A 20,129-nucleotide genomic window follows, 5' to 3' on the forward strand; every position below is an offset into this window, starting at 1 on the left:
AGGGAAGGTGGTAAAAGGAAGCTGGGAGATCTTAGCTGCTGGGATTCTGAATTCTGCTGATTGTTTCAGCCACAGTTTTCTGAAAACCTCATGTTGAGATAGTCATGATGAGTGTCAACACAGCAATACATTTGAGAAAAACCCAGAGAAGAAAGAGTGGAAGGGAAGAAGTATGCAGCACCTACCTCCTTGTGCAGCACATGGGTACATGCCATGGGATGCAGCTCACTGGGCTGGACAAGCTTCTGGCACATCAGACACAGCTTGCAAGTGGCCGGAGCCTGCAGGACAGAGGGATGGCCAAAGAGTAAGGAACCTCTGGGTCTCTTGGCCTCTTATGTCCATGATTCCATTTACTATTTCCATGTAGCAAAAAAGATTTTACAGCAGAAGAAAGAAATGTTCAAATACATTTATTCTTGAAGTACTTACATTTTCTCAGTTGGAGCTGCAAACAAGTCAGCTGAGGAGAGGGTGGTTTTTTCCCTGCACTCCACCTGTAAACCTGTTTCTTCCCCCATTACCACCACACCTACCCCCACCCCCCGACACACACACAGCCCACCCCCGCTTCTCCACATCCCAGTTTTCAAAGGAAAAGAGACTTACATGGGAAGACCTTCCAGGATATGACACTTGAGCAGAAGGCAGGAACATTGGGGTACTGATTTGGGTCAGTGGAGCAGGGAATAGGGCTCGGATCCGACCAAGTGGCTGTGGGCAGAAACATTGTCAAGAGTAAGGAGAGAGAGTCTGTGTGACAGAGCAGGTTAAACAAAAGAATAATTTCTTTCCCAGGCCAACAAAGAAGAGAGCAGGCTAGATGCCCCTGGCCACAGTGCTGTTCGCCACCTGCAATTCTACTCTCTGCCCTTTCCCCAGCAGCTCAGCAGGTCTCAGTTCTCCCCCAGGTAGCCCTTCTCACCTGAGTACTGGCTGCCACCCGCTCATGTTCAGCCAGTCGAGCAGCTACCAACTGGATCAGTTCCTCCATGGTCAGGCCTGCCATGGTGGTCCGTGCTGTCTTGATTTGCTGAAGAATGTTAGTCATCTGGGCCCTAAGAAACCACATGTTAAGGGAGAGAGATTCTATGCTGTACTTGAGGAAAATCTCCAAGAAATCTCCCCTATTTTGACCTACAAACATTTCTCTGACACATTTTTTTAAATTAGTCCTGAAAGATACTTACTTATTGCATTGTGGGAAGCGAGTCAGTAGCTTCTCCAGGATCTTCTCCAGTTTGTCTACTGGTTGGGGCCGGGGAGTCTCAGTAGAAGCCTTAACACCACCCAAGCCTGGGGGAGGTGGGATGGAGGCAGCAGGGGGCATGTGTGGACCGTGGGGGCCAACGAGGGAACCCAAGCTGGGGCTGTTTCTCCCATGGGAGCCAGGAAGGGGCGGGGAAGGCTGGCTGGGCTGGGAAAGGGCAGGGTTTAGGATTGGGAAAGACAAGGAGCGGGGATCTGCGCTGGGCATAACCATGGGCACTGTGACCTGCCCAATGGAGAAGGGCATCCGAGGAGGCAGAGAGGGATTCGGCTGAAACACTTGAAGCATGAAGTCTGTCTGTAGGGCAGCAGAGGTGGAGGACAAAAGAAGAAGAAAATAAAAGTTTGGGAATCTGGGGCAGAAACCAGTGAGCAATTCTTATGCCAATTAATTCCAATAATAATAATTACCAATAATAAGGTTATAATAATACCAGTAATAAAAACAATCTCTTCATAAAAGGAACAAGTAGAAGATGCTGGCTGCGTGACCAGCACAGAAAGGTACACTTCCCCATGCCAGTCCTCTCACCTCTGATGGAGGGGGAGGCAAAGTGGGAGTAGGGATTTGAGGAAGGCTGCTCAGCTTGGCTCCATTCCTCACCAACTGGATGTGATTATTAAATTGGTCCTAGAAAAGAGAGAAAGGAACGAATTATCCTTTCTGCTGAGCTGAGTAAAACTTTCAAGAAAGAGAGCACCATTGAGGACCGAGAGAGCAAAGGCAGGGGTGGAGCAGGCCCTAGGTAAGGATAGGCAAGGTCCCTCCTGGGCACCAGAAAGTTTAAGCACAGATTAAATGCTGACTCAAAGACCACCCAAGACAACACTTACCCGAACATTCTTTTTCATCATCCGAACTCCATTCAGCCTTGTCTCCCACTCCTGTTTGGAACGAACTGTCTCTAGTGTTGGGGGCGTTGACCTTTCAAGAAACCAACAGGAATTCACAGGATTACAAAAAGGTCAGCTTCTGAGTCTTCAAAATGTTAGATAGTGGCTGGCCAGCAAGCCCAGTGACAAGAGGCTGGACTGGGTGCAGGAGGACAGGGTTCATGTGCTTCACTCTAACTCTGGCTTTTTTTTTTTTTAAGATTTTATTTATTCATTCATGAGAGACACAGAAAGAAGCAGAGACATAGGCAGAGGGAGAAGCAGGCTCCCCATGGGGAGCCAGTGTGGGACTCGATCCCGGAACCCCGGGATCACGAACCAAGCAAAAGGCAGATGCTCAACCACTGAGCCACCCAGGTGCCCCTAAATCCGGCATCTTTTAAGCCAATTATTAGAGAAAGAGGACTGACCACAGAGTGAAGGTTTTTGTCTACCTAGAAATGCCATAGGGGTCCTCTAGATTCCATGGCAAAAAGAAGAGAAATGCCTCTAGGAGAAACAAATCTCTAAACATATTTGTTATGCTTTGACACCCTAAGAGAGGCTTTTATCCAGTTGGAACCAATGCAATAAAAAATACAAAACTGTAAAACTTGGGAAGAGAAGTCACTAAACAACGGCTACTGCACAGACAGAGGTGGCCCCGAAATTCCTGTGAAGTCATAATAAGTGCCAGACTAGCTGGCCTTGGGTTTCAAAAAACCAAACCAAACAAAACCACAGAAAAAAACAAAACTGCAGGACCACTGAAGCTCTAGAATAAGAAGGCACTTACTTGAGGTAAGTAAGGTGCAGTTCTGCCTCTTTTTCTGCTTCTTCTAGTTTCAATACCAGCAACTCCTTCCGACTCTCTAGTGATAAGATCTAAGGAAACCATACATTGTATTAATTTTATATATATGAAGCTCCCCCTAGCTAGTTAAGACAAATGCGTAGTGGCTGTATGGTATAATACTCGTGTGGCTTAGCGGTTTAATACTATCCCGAAAGATGATACTCTCTGGAAGCCCCAAATCAAGGCTGTCCACACAGAACTCTTCTCACCTCTGCCTTCCAGGCCCGTTCTGTCTCTTCCATAATGTTCCGATTTATTTCACCATCCTGATTCTTGAGTCTATCCAGTTCCATTTCCCACACTTCTCTGTAAGGTCAGAAACCAAGAACAAGGGTGAGGAGAAAAAGACAAGATCGCTAAGGGACAGCAAGGCTAAAGTAAAACATGAAACTTATCTGGCAGGTATGTTACAGGAAGTCTGATTCTAAGTAATATAGATCTAGACGAAGCACGTTTAAAGTGGTCTGTAACTGCATAAAAGCCTTATACTAGAAAGTAAAAATGTTCACATCTCCACTTGCTAAAATAAGGTTGCCCAGAGCAGGAAAAAGTGTACTTAGGACAAAAACCCCTTGAAGGCGGAATGTTCTATGTTCAGGAAGGGCTTGATAGCATTTCTTTTATTTCCCCATCTATCTTTTAGTATGGGTATGAAGAATGCAGGAGCAAAAACAGAGATCCACTTAATACTCAGGTCTAATGCAGCAGGCTCTGAGTCACTACCCAGTACATAGACACTGGCTTACTGATTTTCATGTTTTCTCAGCCATAGTAAACATTTTTCAGAAGAAAAAAATGCTCTCTTCACACCTCAGGACTTCACCTTTTCATCAGTGTCCTTCCTCCCTTCTCACCTCCCAGCCCCACCCCCACAATGTAACATACATTCAGGGTCAGGGTGACCAACCCCCTGGCGAGCCTGTTCCCAAGGGTTCTGCAGAATGGGGGAGAGTCAAGCACCCTACTCAGGGCTAGAGGAACAGAGCCAGTAGGAGGAGCTCCTTACATGGCATTGGACTGTACTTGAGTTTTATGACTAGAAAGCAAAGGATTACCTAGATCAGTGGAAAGAATATGGGAATGTTGAAATGTTTTCATTGTATTTTAAAAAGTTGAAAAGAAGAAAAGGTTGGGAAGAGTTACATCTTAAGAAAAATGTTCCCACTTTTCTTCAGCAAAATAAACTACTTTAGTCCTCTTCTGTTTTTCAGTAGCCTTACATATATGAAAGGGGGCAATCCACTTAGTAAGCATCTGAGGTGCCTTCTTACATCTGACCCAGTCCTTCATATATTCCTGCTCCTTCTTTCATAGATAAAGTAACACACACGTTCATTCACTGATTCACTACCATTAGTCTGCCCCTCTACTGACAAGGTCTATTCATATACTAGAAATGACCAGGAATGCCTGGGTGGCTCAATTGGTTAAGCGTCTGCCTTCAGCTCAGGTATGATCTCAGGGTCCTGGAATCGGGCACTGCATCACACTCCCTGCTCAGCAGGAGGCCTGCTTCGCCCTCACCTTCTGCCCCTGCTCCTGCTTGTGTGCTCTCTGTCAAATAAATAAAGTCTTAAAAAAAAAAAAAAAAAGAACAGGTGGGGATTTTCTTCCTTAATCTTACGTGTTGTCCTTTCCAAACTAACCTCCTCCCCAAAGAATTCTCTAATAATTCTTTTGATCAAGTTTATAAGTAACTGTGTTTTCCTGCTACACCACATATTCCTCAAGTTAAAAACCACATGAGGAATCAGAATTCTCTTACCATAAGAATATGTGATACGTGCCATGGAGTCAATCAGTGATCCATTTAGCTTACTAGTTAGTTACTCCTTGGCAATGAGCTAATTGTAGAAAAACATGACAGCTGCCTTCTGTGATTGACGTTATTCTTGAAGATTATAGCTGGTCACTGAGTATCTCTAATTTTAATTAAAAACATTTGTCAGGGGCAGCCCGGGTGGCTCAGCGGTTTAGTTGCCGCCTTCAGTCCAGGGCGTGATCCTGGAGACCCGGGATCAAGTCCCACATCGGGCTCCCTGCATGGAGCCTGCTTCTCCCTCTGCCTGTGTCTCTGCCTCTCTCTCTCTCTGTGCACTTCATGAATAAATAAATAAAATATTTTTAAAAATTGTCAACTATAGATATACGTTTCTGTAAGAAAAATCCTTTTACCATGCCCATGGGGCCATTCCACATATTCACACACAAAACTCTCCTTTGGGCATTGGCCACATCTACCTCAGGATCCAACATAAAGAACTACTAGCAACCACAACAAAAATAAAGAATTCTTAAACTATCAAAAATAAATGCTCAGCCTTATCATATGTTAACTAGTATGGAAGCTATGCATCAGACCTGCAACCCACTCTAGAAACATAATCAGTCCCCTAGGGTGGATGATCAGAAAAAAATCCTTGGTAGAAGAGAAACCAGTGAGTCTATTTAAATATTCTAAAGGCCTGCTCTAATTTCTTTCAAGTCCCAGACTTCTGTTACTTGGGATAACATGGCTAGTTTAGGGCACTGACAGCTCAAATTAAGTAAATCCTGGCAGACTGTAGAAGTCTGACTTGTAATTCCCAAGTTTTGCATACTTTTCAAAACAAATTTTGTTTTTTGATCATGTAAATCATATAAATTATAAAAAGTTTAGATAATACAAAACAGAAAGAGTCTCGTATAGAGGTTCCAACTCTTCAACTTTATGGCTGTATGACCCTAGACAAATTATTAATCATTCTAGGATTCTTCATCTGAAAAATGAGTAATATCTATATTATGTGACTGATGGGAGAATTTACTGAGAAAACACACAAGAATTTAATACAATACCTAGTACAAGGGAAAGATCCAACAAATGTTATCTTTAAGGTATTTTTAAAATTTAATTTCTCACCATTGGAATACAAAGAATCATTACTATACTTCTTTCCAGTCTTTTAAAATAAATGTTTGTAGGGGTACCTGGATGGCTCAGGCTTAAGTTTAAGCATTCGCCTTCAGCTCAAGTCATGATCCCAGGGTCCTGGGATTGAGCCCCAAGGCGGGCTCCTTGCTCAGTGGGGCACCTGCTTCTCCTTTTCCCTCTGCCCCCTGGCTCATGTTCTCTTTCTCTCTCACTTTTTGTCTCAAATAAATAAAATCCTAATAAATAAACAAGTATTTGTACATCGATGTATGTATATGTCACATATAAATCCATTATGTGAAAAAAAAAAAATCCATTATGTGCTTTCAAACAGAAACTGTGCTCTTTCTCTTACTTTTCCAACCAAACATAGTTTTCCATAGCATTAAGTATTCTTCAAAAATTTGATTTTTAAATAACCACCCATTGTACATATATACCATTATCTATTTGGATATTAAGTTATTTTCAATTTGATAATTATAACTAATATTATAATATGCATCTGTAAATGTGTATTAACACAGGTTAATGATAAAAGTAATGTATCTAAATTTAAGAGGAAACTACTCACATGGCCTCTGGAGCCAAACTAAGTTCTGAGTTCAAATTCAGACCCTATTACTATCTATGTGACCTCTGGCAAATTACTTATCCTTTCTGTGCCACAATTTCCTAACATAAAAGGAAGATAACAACAGAGTCTACATTTCAGAAAGCTGTTATGCATATTAAATGAGTTAATGTATATAAAACACACAGAACAGTCTCTGGCACATAAGAAGAGCTTAATAAATGTTAGTCCTCTCATTTGGACAGTAGAACATCTTTCTTCAGAGAGACTGAAACATATGTATACAAATTTTCCACCACAAAGTGTGGTGGAATTCAGATGATTTTAATGGACAGAAGTTGACGGTAAGTACTTTGTGAAACACTCATCAGAGACAGAACTAAAAATTAAGATGTTGGGTCCTCGGCCCAAATACCATCCTTTCAGAACATATTATACTCAAAGCAAGGCAAAAGGAAACAAAGCAGAAACTGTTGAATAAGTTACTATATGGGGTAGAGGTTATAAAATCCTGTATTCTGAAACTAATACTAATACAAACCTATATAGAATGCATGAGATTGAACATATGCAGAAAACTTTACCCCCAAGGTTGATCTGCAAATTTGTTTATGAAGCTGGAATTCTTCCTTGATTCAATTTAATTCAACAACATCTACTGAGCAGCATGACATGCTAGGCATAAAGATGTCCAGTTCCTGCCCCAAGAAACTCACCATCTGTTAGTTTGCCAGGTAAACAAAGGGAACGAGGAAACTCTGGGCAGAACAGACAGCATGGGCAAAGGCCAAAGAGTAAGAGAGCACTCAGCTGAGGAAGGTCCAGAAAGTTGCAGACAGTGGACACATGAGTCTAACGCTTGGTGGTTTAATTTGGGCTGGAGATACAGATGAGTGTCACAACCATTAAGACAATAGTGGAAGCCCTAAGCATGGAAGAAATAATCTAGAACTGCAGTCTGCAACACAGAGTCTACAGTCTCCAAAACTCTTTGAGGACCTGGGTCATGAAGCAAAAACTAATTTCATACTGACATTCAAATTACTTGCCTTTGTCACTCCCCTCCACTCACGATCTACCATGGATTTTCCTGAGGCTACACAACATGTGAGAGTATTGTCACTGATGGCTAATGGAATATATGCTTCTGTATTCTCATGTTTTCTAGCATGTTCTAAAGCAGTAGCTTTAAGGCATAATTTAAGCTCTCAATTTTTTTCCTTCTCAGTACCACTGTTGTACTTTTCCTAGCTATCTTCTGTTATATTTGCTATTATTGTCTAATAAATAAGCACCGTAAAATTTCCAAATTCTCCAGCATCTTTGTGGAAACAAGTACTTTCTGTTATTTTGCTCTTGCAAGAATTTTTTATTTTAGAAAATTTTCCCTATTTTTAAGTTAAATCTAAAATGTATTACTTTAGAGGTGCCTGGGTGGCTCAGTCGGTTAAGCGTCTGTCTGCCTTCGGCTCAGGTCAGGATTCCAGGGTCCTAGGATAGAGCCCCATGTCAGGCTCCCTGCTGAGTAGGGAGTCTCCTTCTCCCTCTCTCCTTGCTCATGCTCTATCTCTCCGTCTCTCAAATAAATATTTTTTAAAAAATGTATTACTTTAGAATTTAACATGTTTTTCTGAAATAAAAGAAAATTTATTTGTATTTTACTCTTACATTGAAAAATGAATCATTCGCTCAAAAAAGGGAGATTAGAAGACTTACTTTCTCAACCCATAGCTGCAATGTATACATCTACAAGATCCTAAAAAAAGATGCAGTGGCCTACAGTTTTCTGACTCATGGAAAGAATCTACTCCAAAGAAACTAGGCAAAATTATATTAAGAAACCAAAGTATAACAAAAGCCATCTTTCCCTTAACTTTATAGATGTTCATAATTTACTTTACTGTATCTTAAGCCACAGAACATTTTCTAATTATATTATGCCAGTTTAGTTATAGTGACATTTTGAGATCATTCAGAATTTAAAGAAAAAGGAACTATTTTAAATGCAGATGTGATGAAGTCTTTAAAATTGATAAAAATCATTAAAGCCTTTCAAACCAGAAATGAAAAAGCCACTGAAGCATCTTACCCAGGGAAATTACTGTACTGCATTCACTGCAGAAGCACAACCTTGTCCAGCTGACATTGCTACATGCCTGCTGGATGAAAAGTCAGTAAAATATATCATGGCAATGTCACTTTTTAATGATACAGTAACTCATCAAATTAAAGATTTTGCTACAAATTTGAAGATTTAGTTAAGATCTCATCTGCAGAATTATAATTTTACTTTACAAACAGACAAATCTGCATTTGCAGTTAGACTTGCTATTTTGTTTTTTTCATCTAGTACTGGCATCAACTAGGCATCAGAGATAATGTTGTCTGTCAATTCCCGGCAACAAACACAAATGATGCTGCCATGATCTAAGTTGAATGACCTTTTATTGTCATAGTTTAAGCTTTACTTAAGGTATCATGATGAAGCTATATAAAATAATAATTTGATACATTTAAAAAATATTCTGTTTGATAAAACACTATATGCCAAAGTATATATATGGTTGTCTCGTGGAAAAGCATTTGTAAGACCATTTGAGTTGAACTAGCCTCTTTTTTCATGCAACACCATTTTTACTTAAGAGAACAACTGAGAGACAAGCTATAATTATTTGAACTTGAGTCTCATTTGGCAGACACGTCCTTGAAAATGAATGAAGTACTCTTGCTATTATAAAGAAAACAACTGACAGTATTTATCACCAACAACCAATTCTGAGTTTTCAGGCAAAAATTAGAATTCTGGAACATCTGTAACAGCCACTGGGAGCTTGAAGGATCTCCTCTACTCAAAGACTGTTCTGATGAGATCAAATGATATAAACAAATAAGATTCCTTAAATGCTATACAATAAAACAAGTCAACACTTAGAAGGTCTGAGTAACTCTAAAGGCATATTTTCCAAATTATTAAAGCATCGTGTTACCAATCCACTGTGAAACCCACTTGGAACTGCAGAGTTGGCATAAAGATGATTCTAAGCTGAAGACATTTGAGGTTCAACAGATGCAGAAAAAGCCTTCTGGGAGCTTCCCTTATCTGCCCCAAAAGCAGCAACTTCTGGGAAATAAGGATGTCATAAATTCCTCTTCAGAGCAGATCTACTCCCAGGAGAGAGAATGTGAATAAAAACTACCCTAAATCCCTTCTCCAGGGAGTTTTCTGGTCCTGAAGGAGACAGAAAAACCACTCTTACCTGTATAGACAAATATTATCACAAACTTTTAATCTGTTTGTTTTCCTGAAAAGCCATTTATCTTTCCAAAGGTCCCGTAAGTGCCCTTTCTCTGCACCCTCCTCTGAAGTCATTTGTTTTTCCATAAGTGCCTTTCTCCTTGTTCCCCTTCACCTGTTAAGATGGCAGATAATCCCCAAATTCCAGCTATCCTTCTGAGTCACTTAACCTCACCCAGTCACATTATAGGGGCCAGGACAGCTGTGGAATTGTCTTAGGAATGCAAGTTTCCAAAAACACCCATGTAGTTAAAGCTGGGAAGAAAGCAGATACAAATAGAATCAAATTTATTTTTTTATATTCATTAATAAATGCTGTTGTGCCTGGAAATGATCGATCACATAACATGTCAGGGGGTTGTTTTGTTTTGCTCTTTGTCATCTATTGTGTTATTTATATTTCCAAAAAGTTATTAAATAAATACCATTTTTATTTTTAAAAAAGCCCCAAATTCCAACTACCCTTTTGAGTTACTCATCATTGAGCTCTCCCACATGTATACAAGTCATACATGTAAACTGTTTCCTTACTCCTGTTAATCTCTCTTTTGTCAGTTTGACTGCAGGCCTCAGACATAAAACCCAACAGGGTAGAGGGAAAAGTTTGTCCTCCCCAACACAACACAGTTAAAAGTTCCATTCAAAGTGTATTTAAGCCAACGGATTCAACTAACCTTTAAGAAACTATCGCCAGTCCAATTTTGGGGTTATTATCAAAAAAGAATATCCACAATTATCTAAAAAATGTCCATTAAGGGGAGCCTGGGTAGCTCAGTTGGTTAAGTGTCTGACTTTAGTTCAGGTCATGATCTTGGGGTCCAGGGATCAAGCCCCACATTGGATTCCCAGCTAAGCAGGGAGTCTCCCTCTCCCTCAGTCCTTCTCCCCGCTCATGTGCAATCTCTCTCTCAAATAAATAAAATCTTTTAAAAATTGTTTAAGAAAATATTTAAAAGCTATTAAAATATTCCTCACTTTTTCAACTACCTATCTGTTATGAACAGATTTTCTTCACATACTTCAATCAAAACAACATACTGCAATGGATTATATGTATAAGTAGTTAGGAGAATTAAGCTTCACTAAAAAGAAACAAAAAGGTAAACAATGTCATTCTTCTAATTGAATTGATTTTTGCTCTGGGCTGGGCGATTATTTCTTGGGACACAAAAATGCATGAGCCACAAAAAAAACTGGTATACTGGAAAACTGGACTTCACCAAAACCTGAAGTTTTGCATTTCGAAAGACACTGTTACAAAACACAAAAGCAAGTCCCAGACTGGGAGAAAATACCTGCAAAAACACATATCTGATCAAAGGACTTGTATCAAGAACACTCAAAAGAAAACAACATTCTTTTTGTAAACAAGATATTTCACCAGGAAAGAATAACAAATGAGAGATAAGGACACGAAAAGATGCACAATGTCAATACTCATTAAGGAAACGCAAACTAAAACAACAATGAGGTACTATTAAATGCTTCTTAAAATGCCTAAAACTATGAAGACTTATAAAACCAAGTATTGGTGATGATACGGAGTAACTAGGTGGTTTATACACTTGCTGGTAGGAATGCAAAATAGTAAAGAACCTTGGAAAAGAGTTTGGCAGTTCCTTGTAAGGTTAAGTAATTCCTTTTAATGGCCCAGCAATTCCACTCCTAAGCATTTACCCAAGAGAAAAGAAAACATGTACATAGAAACACGTGAGCAGCTTTATTTATCATAGACCAAAAAAAAAAAAAAAAAAAAAAAAAAGGGAAAAACAACCCAATTGTCCATCAACTGGTTAATACATAAACGAGTTTGGTATAATTTTATAATGTTATCTACTCAGCAATAAAAAGGAATAAACTACTGATACATTCAACAACATACATGAATCACAAAAGCTTTATCTTAAAGCAAGCAGCAGACACAAAAGGCCATATATATTGTATGATTCTTTTACATGAAGTTCTAGAAAATACAAAACTATAGTGTGAGAAAGTAGATCAGTGGTTGTCAGTGGCTCAGGATAGAGGAGGCAATGGATTCCAAAGAATCATGAAGGAACTTTTTGGGGTAGTGGAAATATTTTTATATCATGATTCTTGAGGGGGGGTCCATGACTGTCTACATCACTTAAAATGGGTGAATCGTATCATATATAAAATATACTTCCATAAATTGCAGTTAAAAAGAAAAGAATTTGCAGCCACTACCACCTATTCCCCTTCCTATAGTCACCGTTTCTGTATCTCAGACATCTCATTGTCATTACACCTCCTCTCTCTGTGAGAGTCAACAAATATTGTCAATCCTACCTCAGAATATAGGCCCGCCTTCAGTTCCTTTGTCAATTAAATCAGGCCTTCATTTTTTTTTTTTTTATGAAACTCTGTCTTCCTGACACCAGTTTATCTGTACATTAGCCCATCTAACCTAATGTAGCCAGAATTATCCTACAAATTAAATCTGAAGAGGTTCCACTTCTAGTAAGGATAGAGTTGCTAACAGACCAACATCTTATAGGCCAAAAACTCTAAATTTTAAACAAAATGTTAAAAAGCACCTATCTGAAGGCATTAGAAAGCAAACAAGAACCAGGCATAAACTGGAGAAGTTTTGACAACTGGAAGAAGTGAGTATCACTGTTGTTTCCTGTTTTTTACAGTTATTTGTATAAGGGCAAACCCTGGCCAGCTCTGTGCTGATGGCTAAAACCACAGATGGAAACCCTGCAGCCTTCCCAGCTCAAGAACTAAAGGGCAAATTGGGAGCTACCATAATAACTAGAAAATGAGTAGGAAATCCTAAAAAGAAGAGTCACAGATGAGGAGCCCCATATTCTAAATATAAACCTCCCCAAATCTCTGGATGATCCCTGAACCACACATAAACAGAAAAGATTCTAAGCAATCCAGTTACAGCTAAACAAACTTAAAAGACACCACAGCTGCTGGCCATAAAACAAGGCTATGATGTTTAAGCCCAATACGATAAAATTTTTTTAAAGATTTTATTTTATTTATTCATGAGAGACAGAGAGAGAGAGGCAGAGACACAGGCAGAGGGAGAAGCAGGCTCTATGCACGGAGCCCGATGTGGGACTCAATCCCGGGACTTGCCATGAGCTGAAGGCAGACACTTAGCCACTGAGTCACCCAGGCACCCCCGACAAATATATTTTTAAAAAATCAAGATAAGAAGCTTTTGCACAGCAAAGGATAGAGTCAAGAAAACTAAAAGACAACCTACAGAATGGGAGAAGATATTTGCAAATGACATATCAGATAAAGGGCTAGTTTCCAAGATCTATAAAGAACTTATTAAACTCAACACCAAAGCAACAAACAATCCAATAATGAAATGGGCAAAAGACATGAAGAGAAATCTCACAGAGGAAGACAAAGACATGGCCAACATGCACATGAGAAAATGCTCTGCATCACTTGCCATCAGGAAAATACAAATCAAAACCACAATGAGATACCACCTCACACCAGGGAGAATGGGGAAAATTAACAAGGCAGGAAACCACAAATGTTGGAGAGGATGCAGAGAAAAGGGAACCCTCTTACACTGTTGGTGGGAATGTGAACTGGTGCAGCAACTCTGGAAAACTGTGTGGAGGTTCCTCAAAGAGTTAAAAATAGACCTGCCCTACGACCCAGCAATTGCACTGTTGGGGATTTACCCCAAAGATACAGATGCAATGAACGCCGGGACACCTGCACCCCGATGTTTATAGCAGCAATGGCCACAATAGTCAAACTGTGGAAGGAGCCTCGGTGTCCATCGAAAGATGAGTGGATAAAGAAGATGTGGTTTATGTATACAATGGAATATTACTCAGCCATTAGAAATGACAAATATCCACCATTTGCTTCAACGTAGATGGAACTGGAGGGTATTATGCTGAGTGAAGTAAGTCAATCGGAGAAGGACAAACAGTGTATGTTCTCATTCATTTGGGGAATATAAATAATAGTGAAAGGGAATAGAAGGGAAGGGAGAAGAAATGTGTGGGAAATATCAGAAAGGGAGACAGAACATAAAGACTCCTAACTCTGGGAAACGAACTAGGGGTGGTTGAAGGGGAAGAGGATGGGGGGGGGAGTGAATGGGTGATGGGCACTGGGGGTTATTCTTTATGTTGGTAAATTGAACACCAATAAAAAATAAATTTAAAATAATAATAATAAATAAAAATAAAAAATCAAGATTTTTTTGAGAAATAGAACAAAATCCAGAGTCTCTACAAGGTATTATTTACGATAGCACTCAACCATAAATCACCAAAATACAAAGAAACAGGAAACATGACCCAATGTCGAGAGCAGTGTTTGGCAAACCTATGCTTGTGGGTCAAATTTAGGCTGCCACATATTTTTGTAAGTAAAGATTTTTGGGGAACACAGTTATGCTCATTTTACGTATAGTTCATGGCCGCTTTCATGCTATAACAAGAGTTGAGTAGTTGTGAAAGAGACTATATAGTTTGCAAAGCCTGAACATTTATTAATATGGCAATCAACTTCTTCCCTCTACCCTGAGCCACTGACAATCATTGATCTGCTTTCTCTCACTATAGGTCTGTCTGTCCTAGAACTTCATGTAAATAGACAATGTGTACCTTTTATGCTGGTTTCTTATTTAGGATAATTCTCCTGATTCCAATGCCTGGTCAATAAAAAAAAAGAAACTCAATGAACAAGAACTTCAAGGTCACCAAGATGCTGGAATTAGCAGGCAAGGATTTTAAAGTATCTAATTTACACAAAGGACATAAAAAATATGTTCTCAAGGAGTGCAAAAATAGGAATTTTCAGCAGGGAAACTATAAAAAAGAAACAAATTCAAGTGACAGATCTGAAAAATATAATACTAGAAATATGAAATTCATTGCATGACAAATATGAAATTTGTTGCATGGGCTTAACAACAGAGCAGAAATGATACAAGAGGGAATAACTGAACTTGAAGACACATCAATAGAAGTTACCTAGTATGAGGAATAGTGTGAAAAAGATAGTAAAGAAATGAACAAAACCCCCATGAGCTACAGAACAATATCAATGGGTCTAACATATGCAAAAGCAGAGTCCCAGAAAGAAAGAAAGGAATAAGACAAAAAATATGTACAAATTGTCAGAAAATTTCACAAAATTTGATGAAAGAAATTTTATAGAGATTATAAAGCTCAGAAACTGAAAAGCTATAGAGATGAAAAAGCTCAGAGAATCCCAAAGAGAAAAAATAAGAATATCACACCTGGGCAGATCAAAGTCACATTGCTGAAAAACTAAAGATAAAAAATCTTGGGGACACCTGGGTGGCTCAGCTGTTAAGTATCTGCCTTTGGCTCAGGGCATGATCCTGGAGTCCTGGGATCCAGTCCCACATTAGGCTCCCTGCATGGAGGCTGCTTCTCCCTCTGCCTATGCCTCTGCCTTTCTCTCTGTGTCTCTAATGAATAAATAAATAAAATCTTAAAAAAAGAAAATCTTGCAAGAAGCTATAGGAAAAAATGACACAATACATAGGTGAAAATAACAATATGAATAGTCACTAACTTCTCACTAGGAAGAACAGGAGCCAGTTTACTTATTTTTTTTAAATTTTTTATTTATTTATGATAGTCACATAGAGAGAGAGAGAGAGAGGCAGAGACATAGGCAGAGGGAGAAGCAGGCTCCATGCACCGGGAGCCCGACGTGGGATTCGATCCCGGGTCTCCAGGATCGCGCCCTGGGCCAAAGGCAGGTGCCAAACTGCTGCAAGAAGCCAGTTTATATTAGAACAACTGTACAGAGATATTCACACAATGGACTACAACTCTGCATTAAAAAGGAATGAATGCCTATATCTATTAAAAAATCAATAATTAATAACCTTCCAAAATAAAAAGCACCAGGCTCAGAGGATTCACTGGTAAATACTACCAAACATTAAAGAAAAAACTGGATCAGGGCACCTGGCTGGTTCAGTTGATGGAGCATGTGACTCTTGATTTCAGGGTTATGAGTTTGAGCCTCACATTGGGATTGGAGATTACTTAAAAAAAAAAAAACCAACCCAGGGGCACTTAGGTGGCTCAGCTGGTTAAGCGTCTTCACTCAGGTCATGATCCCAGGGTCCTGGCATCAAGCCCTGTGTTGGGCTCCCTACACTGTGGGGAGCCTGCTTTTTTCCTCTCCCTCTGCCTGCCACTCCCCTGGCTTGTGATCTCTCTCTGTCAAATAAATAAATGAAATCTTAAAAAAAAAAAAACAACTGAAAAACAGGAAAAAAAAATATATTAATTCTCTAAATCTCCTTCAAAAGAAAGAAGCAGACTATTTCCTAGCTCATTCTATCAGGCCAACATGATCCTAATACCAAAACCAGACAGACATTAGAAGAAGAGAAAACCACACACCAATATCTCTCATGAACATAAGATCCAAAAATCCACAACAAAATATTAGCAAATCAAATCTAAAAAAATATAAAAAGAATTTAAATCATGACCAAGTGGAATTTATCCTAGGCATGCAAGCTAGTTCAATATTCAAATATCAATTAATATAATCTGACACATCAGAACACTAAAAAAGAAAAATCACAGATTCTATCAAAAAAAAAAAAAAGCATTTGACAAAATCCAACATTCATGATAAAAAACTCTCAGTAAACTAGAAATAGAGGGGAATCTTCTCAACTTGATAAAGACTATCTGCAAAAAGCTGACAGCTAATATACTTAATGGTGAGAAACCTGAAACTTTCCCATTAAGACCAGGTATAAAACAAAATGTCCATCTCACCACTCATCAATATCATACTGGAAGAATTCAATAAGGTAAGAAAAGGATATTATAAAAAAAGAGAAAGAAAAGGATATTAAAGGCATATAGGTTGGAAAACAAAAATATCTTTGCAGATGGCATGATTATCTATATTCCTTGAACAAATAAGAGATTAAAGTAAGGTTGAAGGATACAAGATTAATATAAAAAAGTCAATTGCATTTCTCTATACTATCAATGAGCAACTAGAATTTTACATTAAAGACAGAATATCATTTACATTAGCACCTCCTCAAAATGAAATACTTAGGAATTTTTAAAATGTCTAAGATTTATATGAGGTAAACTATAAAACTGATGAATAAAATAAAAAAAGAACTAAATAAATGGAGAGATATTCCATGTTCAGGGATAGGAAAACTCAGTATTATCAAGATGTCCATTCTTCTCAACTTGATCTAGAAATTCAATGCAATCCCAATCCAAATCTCAGCAAGTTATTTTATGGATGTCAACAAAGTGATTCTAAAGTTTATATGGAAGGCAAAAGAACCAGATTAACCATCACAACACTAAAAGGAAAGAACCATATTGGAGGACTGATGATACCAGATTTTAAGACTTTCTATAGGGACACCTGGGTGGCTCAGCGGTTGAGCATCTGCCTTTGGCCCAGGGCGTGATCCCAGGATGCTGGAATATGAGTTTCACATCGGGCTCCTTGTGGGGAGCTTGCTTCTCCATCTGCCTCTGTCTCTGCCTCTCTCTCTGTCTCTCATGAATAAATAAAATCTTCAAAAAAAAAAAAAAGACTTTCTATAAAGCTATACTAATCAAATACAGCGTGGTAATGGCAAAAGAACAGACAAATAGATCAATAAAGAGCCTATTGCAGACCCTCATGAATATAACCAACTAATCCTTGACAAAGGAGTGAAGGGATAAAATGAAGCAAAAAAGTTTCTTCAACAGGGCAGCCCCGGTGGCGCACCAGTTTAGCGCTGCCTGCAGCCCAGGGCATGATCCTAGAGACCCTGAATCGAGTCCCACGTCGGGCTCTCTGCATGGAACCTGCTTCTCCTTCTGCCTGTGTCTCTGCCTCTCTCTCTCTCTCTCTCTGTGTCTCTATGAATAATTAAATAAAATCTTAAAAATAAATAAATAAATAAATAAATAAATAAATAATAAATAAACGTTTCTTCAACAAATGGTGCTAAAAGAATTGGACAACCACATGCAAAAGAAAAATCAATCTAAAAACAGACCTTACACTTTTAACAAAAAGTAACTCAAAAAACCTAGTTAAACCTAGGTATGGTGATTCCTTCTTAGATACAAACCAAAGACACAATTCACGAAAGACATCACTGACAAAGTAGACTTTGTTAGCTTAAGAACTTCTGGGGGCACCTGGGTGGTGCAGCCAGTTGAGCATTGAACTCTTGGTTTTGGTTTTACACATGCTCTATCTCTCTCAAATAAATAAATCTTTTTAAAAATTGAGAACTGCTGTTCTTCAAAAGATAATATCAAAAGAATTAGAAGACAAATCACAGACTGGGAGAAAATATTTATGATAGATACATCTAATAAAAGACTGTTAAATACACAAAGAACCCTTAAAACTCAACAATAAGAAAATAAACAACCTGATTAAAACATGGGCCAATGTCCTTAACAGACACCTCACCAAAGAAAATATACAGATGGCAAATAAGCATATGAAAAAATGCTCCATACCAGTTGTCATCAGAAAAATGCAAATTAAAAGAGCAACGAGATACCACTACACATCTATTAGAATGGCCAAAACTGACACCACCAAATGCTGACAAGAATGTGAGCAACAATAACCCTCATACCTGCTGGTGGGAATGCAAAATGGTGTGGCCACTTTAGAATGCAGTTTGTTGGTATCTTACAAAACTAATCCTACTCTTATCCAGCAACTACACTCTTTGGTATTTACTGAAAGGAGTTGAGGGGCAGCCCGGGTGGCTCCAACCCAGGGCCTGATCCTAGAGACCTGGGATCGAGTCTCATGTCGGGCTCCCTGCATGGAGCTTACTTCTCCCTCTGCCTGTGTCTCTGCCTCTCTCTCTCTCTGTCTGTCATGAATAGATACATAAAATCTTAAAAAAAAAAAGGGGGGGGGGGGAATCCCTGGGTGGCCCAGCAGTTTAGCGCCTGCCTTTGGCCCAGGGCGTGATCCTGGAGTCCCGGGATGGAGTCCCACGTCGGGCTCCTAGCATGGAGCCTGATTCTCCCTCCTCCTGTGTCTCTGCTCTCTCTCTCTCTCTCTCTGTCTATCATAAATAAGTAAATCTTTAAAAAAAAAAAAAAAGGAGTTGAAAACTTAGGTCTATATAAAAACTACACATGGATGTTTACAGCAGCATGTTTATGTTTATTCATAACTGCCAAAACCTAAAAGCAATCAAGATGTCCACTGGTAGATGAATGGCTAAAAAAAAAAAAAAAAATCTGTGGTACATCCTGACAATGGAATATTGTTTAGGAGTAAAAATAAATGAGCTATCAAGCCATGAAAAGATATGGAGGAATCTCAAATGCATATTACTAAGTGAAAGAAGCCAATCTTAGATAACTACATACTGTGCGATTCCAATTATACAACATTCTGGAAAAAGCAAAACTATGGAGACAGTAACAAGATCAGTGGCGGTTGGTAGAGGAAGGCTCTGAGGGGGACGTAAATAGGGAGAACACAGGGGATTTCTAGGGTAGTGAAAAAAATCTCTGTATCATATTATAATGATGGATATATGTCCTACATTTGTCCAAATCCACAGAATGTGTAACACCAAGAGTGAACCCTAAGGTAAACTGTGGACTATGGATAGGTTCACCCTTGGTAAAAAATGTCCCATTTTGGGGGACATTTTGGTGAGTTAGGGGGATGGGGCATATGGGAAATCTGTGTACCTCCCTTTTAATTTTGTTGTAAACCTAAAACTGCTCTAAGAAAAGAAATATCTTTAAAAAAAGAAAAAGAATAAACTATTGATATATTTCATATCCATGACAACATCCAGGATGATTCCTTAAAATATATTGAGTGAAAGAAGCTAGACATAAATTTCTAGAAACAGTAAATGTAATCTACAGCGACAAAGTGTTTACTCGGGAACTGGGGGGAAGGCCAGTGATTGAGAAGGAACATGGAAAAAAAAAAAAAAAAGAAGGAACACGGAACACTTTAGGGTAAAGGGTATGTGCTATATCTTCATTGTAGTAGTGTTTAAACTTTATATGCAACTTAAAATAAGTGCCTTTTGTTGATATATATATCTAAAAATTTTTGATTGTTTAAAAATCTAAGGGATAATAATTCTAAGTTTTCTACAATTAAGGCTCTGGAAAAATATCTTACCCCCCCAAAATTACAAGTCTTTCTAATACAAAATAAGCAGCAGGCATGTAATTATTCTTTATAACAAATGTTGCCAGTACGTTAATGTAACAGATGTGTATTTGGGGAAGGAAAGGCCAAATTAAAATAAAATTCTAAAAAAAAATTCAAGAATTAATATTCAATTTACATAGTAAAA

The 20,129-nt window shown here is 38.7% G+C and overlaps 1 protein-coding gene across 12 annotated transcripts in view; it reads right to left on the bottom strand.

Moving 5' to 3' along the window:
• Positions 1 to 20,129, bottom strand: part of RNF214 (ring finger protein 214) — a 45,836-nt gene that overhangs the window by 1,346 nt on the left and 24,361 nt on the right. For all 12 annotated transcript variants that reach the window (XM_072729718.1, XM_072729715.1, XM_072729720.1 and 9 more), the window contains 8 exons: positions 3,208 to 3,304; positions 2,939 to 3,027; positions 2,104 to 2,194; positions 1,802 to 1,900; positions 1,191 to 1,567; positions 926 to 1,058; positions 610 to 714; positions 186 to 281 (listed from right to left, as the gene is read on the bottom strand). In XM_072729718.1, coding sequence (XP_072585819.1) covers positions 186 to 281; positions 610 to 714; positions 926 to 1,058; positions 1,191 to 1,567; positions 1,802 to 1,900; positions 2,104 to 2,194; positions 2,939 to 3,027; positions 3,208 to 3,304 — 1,087 coding nt within the window. The remainder of the gene's footprint in view (positions 1 to 185; positions 282 to 609; positions 715 to 925; positions 1,059 to 1,190; positions 1,568 to 1,801; positions 1,901 to 2,103; positions 2,195 to 2,938; positions 3,028 to 3,207; positions 3,305 to 20,129) is intronic.

The sequence above is a fragment of the Vulpes vulpes genome, chromosome 12 (assembly GCF_048418805.1).
Source record: "Vulpes vulpes isolate BD-2025 chromosome 12, VulVul3, whole genome shotgun sequence".
NCBI lineage: Eukaryota > Metazoa > Chordata > Mammalia > Carnivora > Canidae > Vulpes > Vulpes vulpes.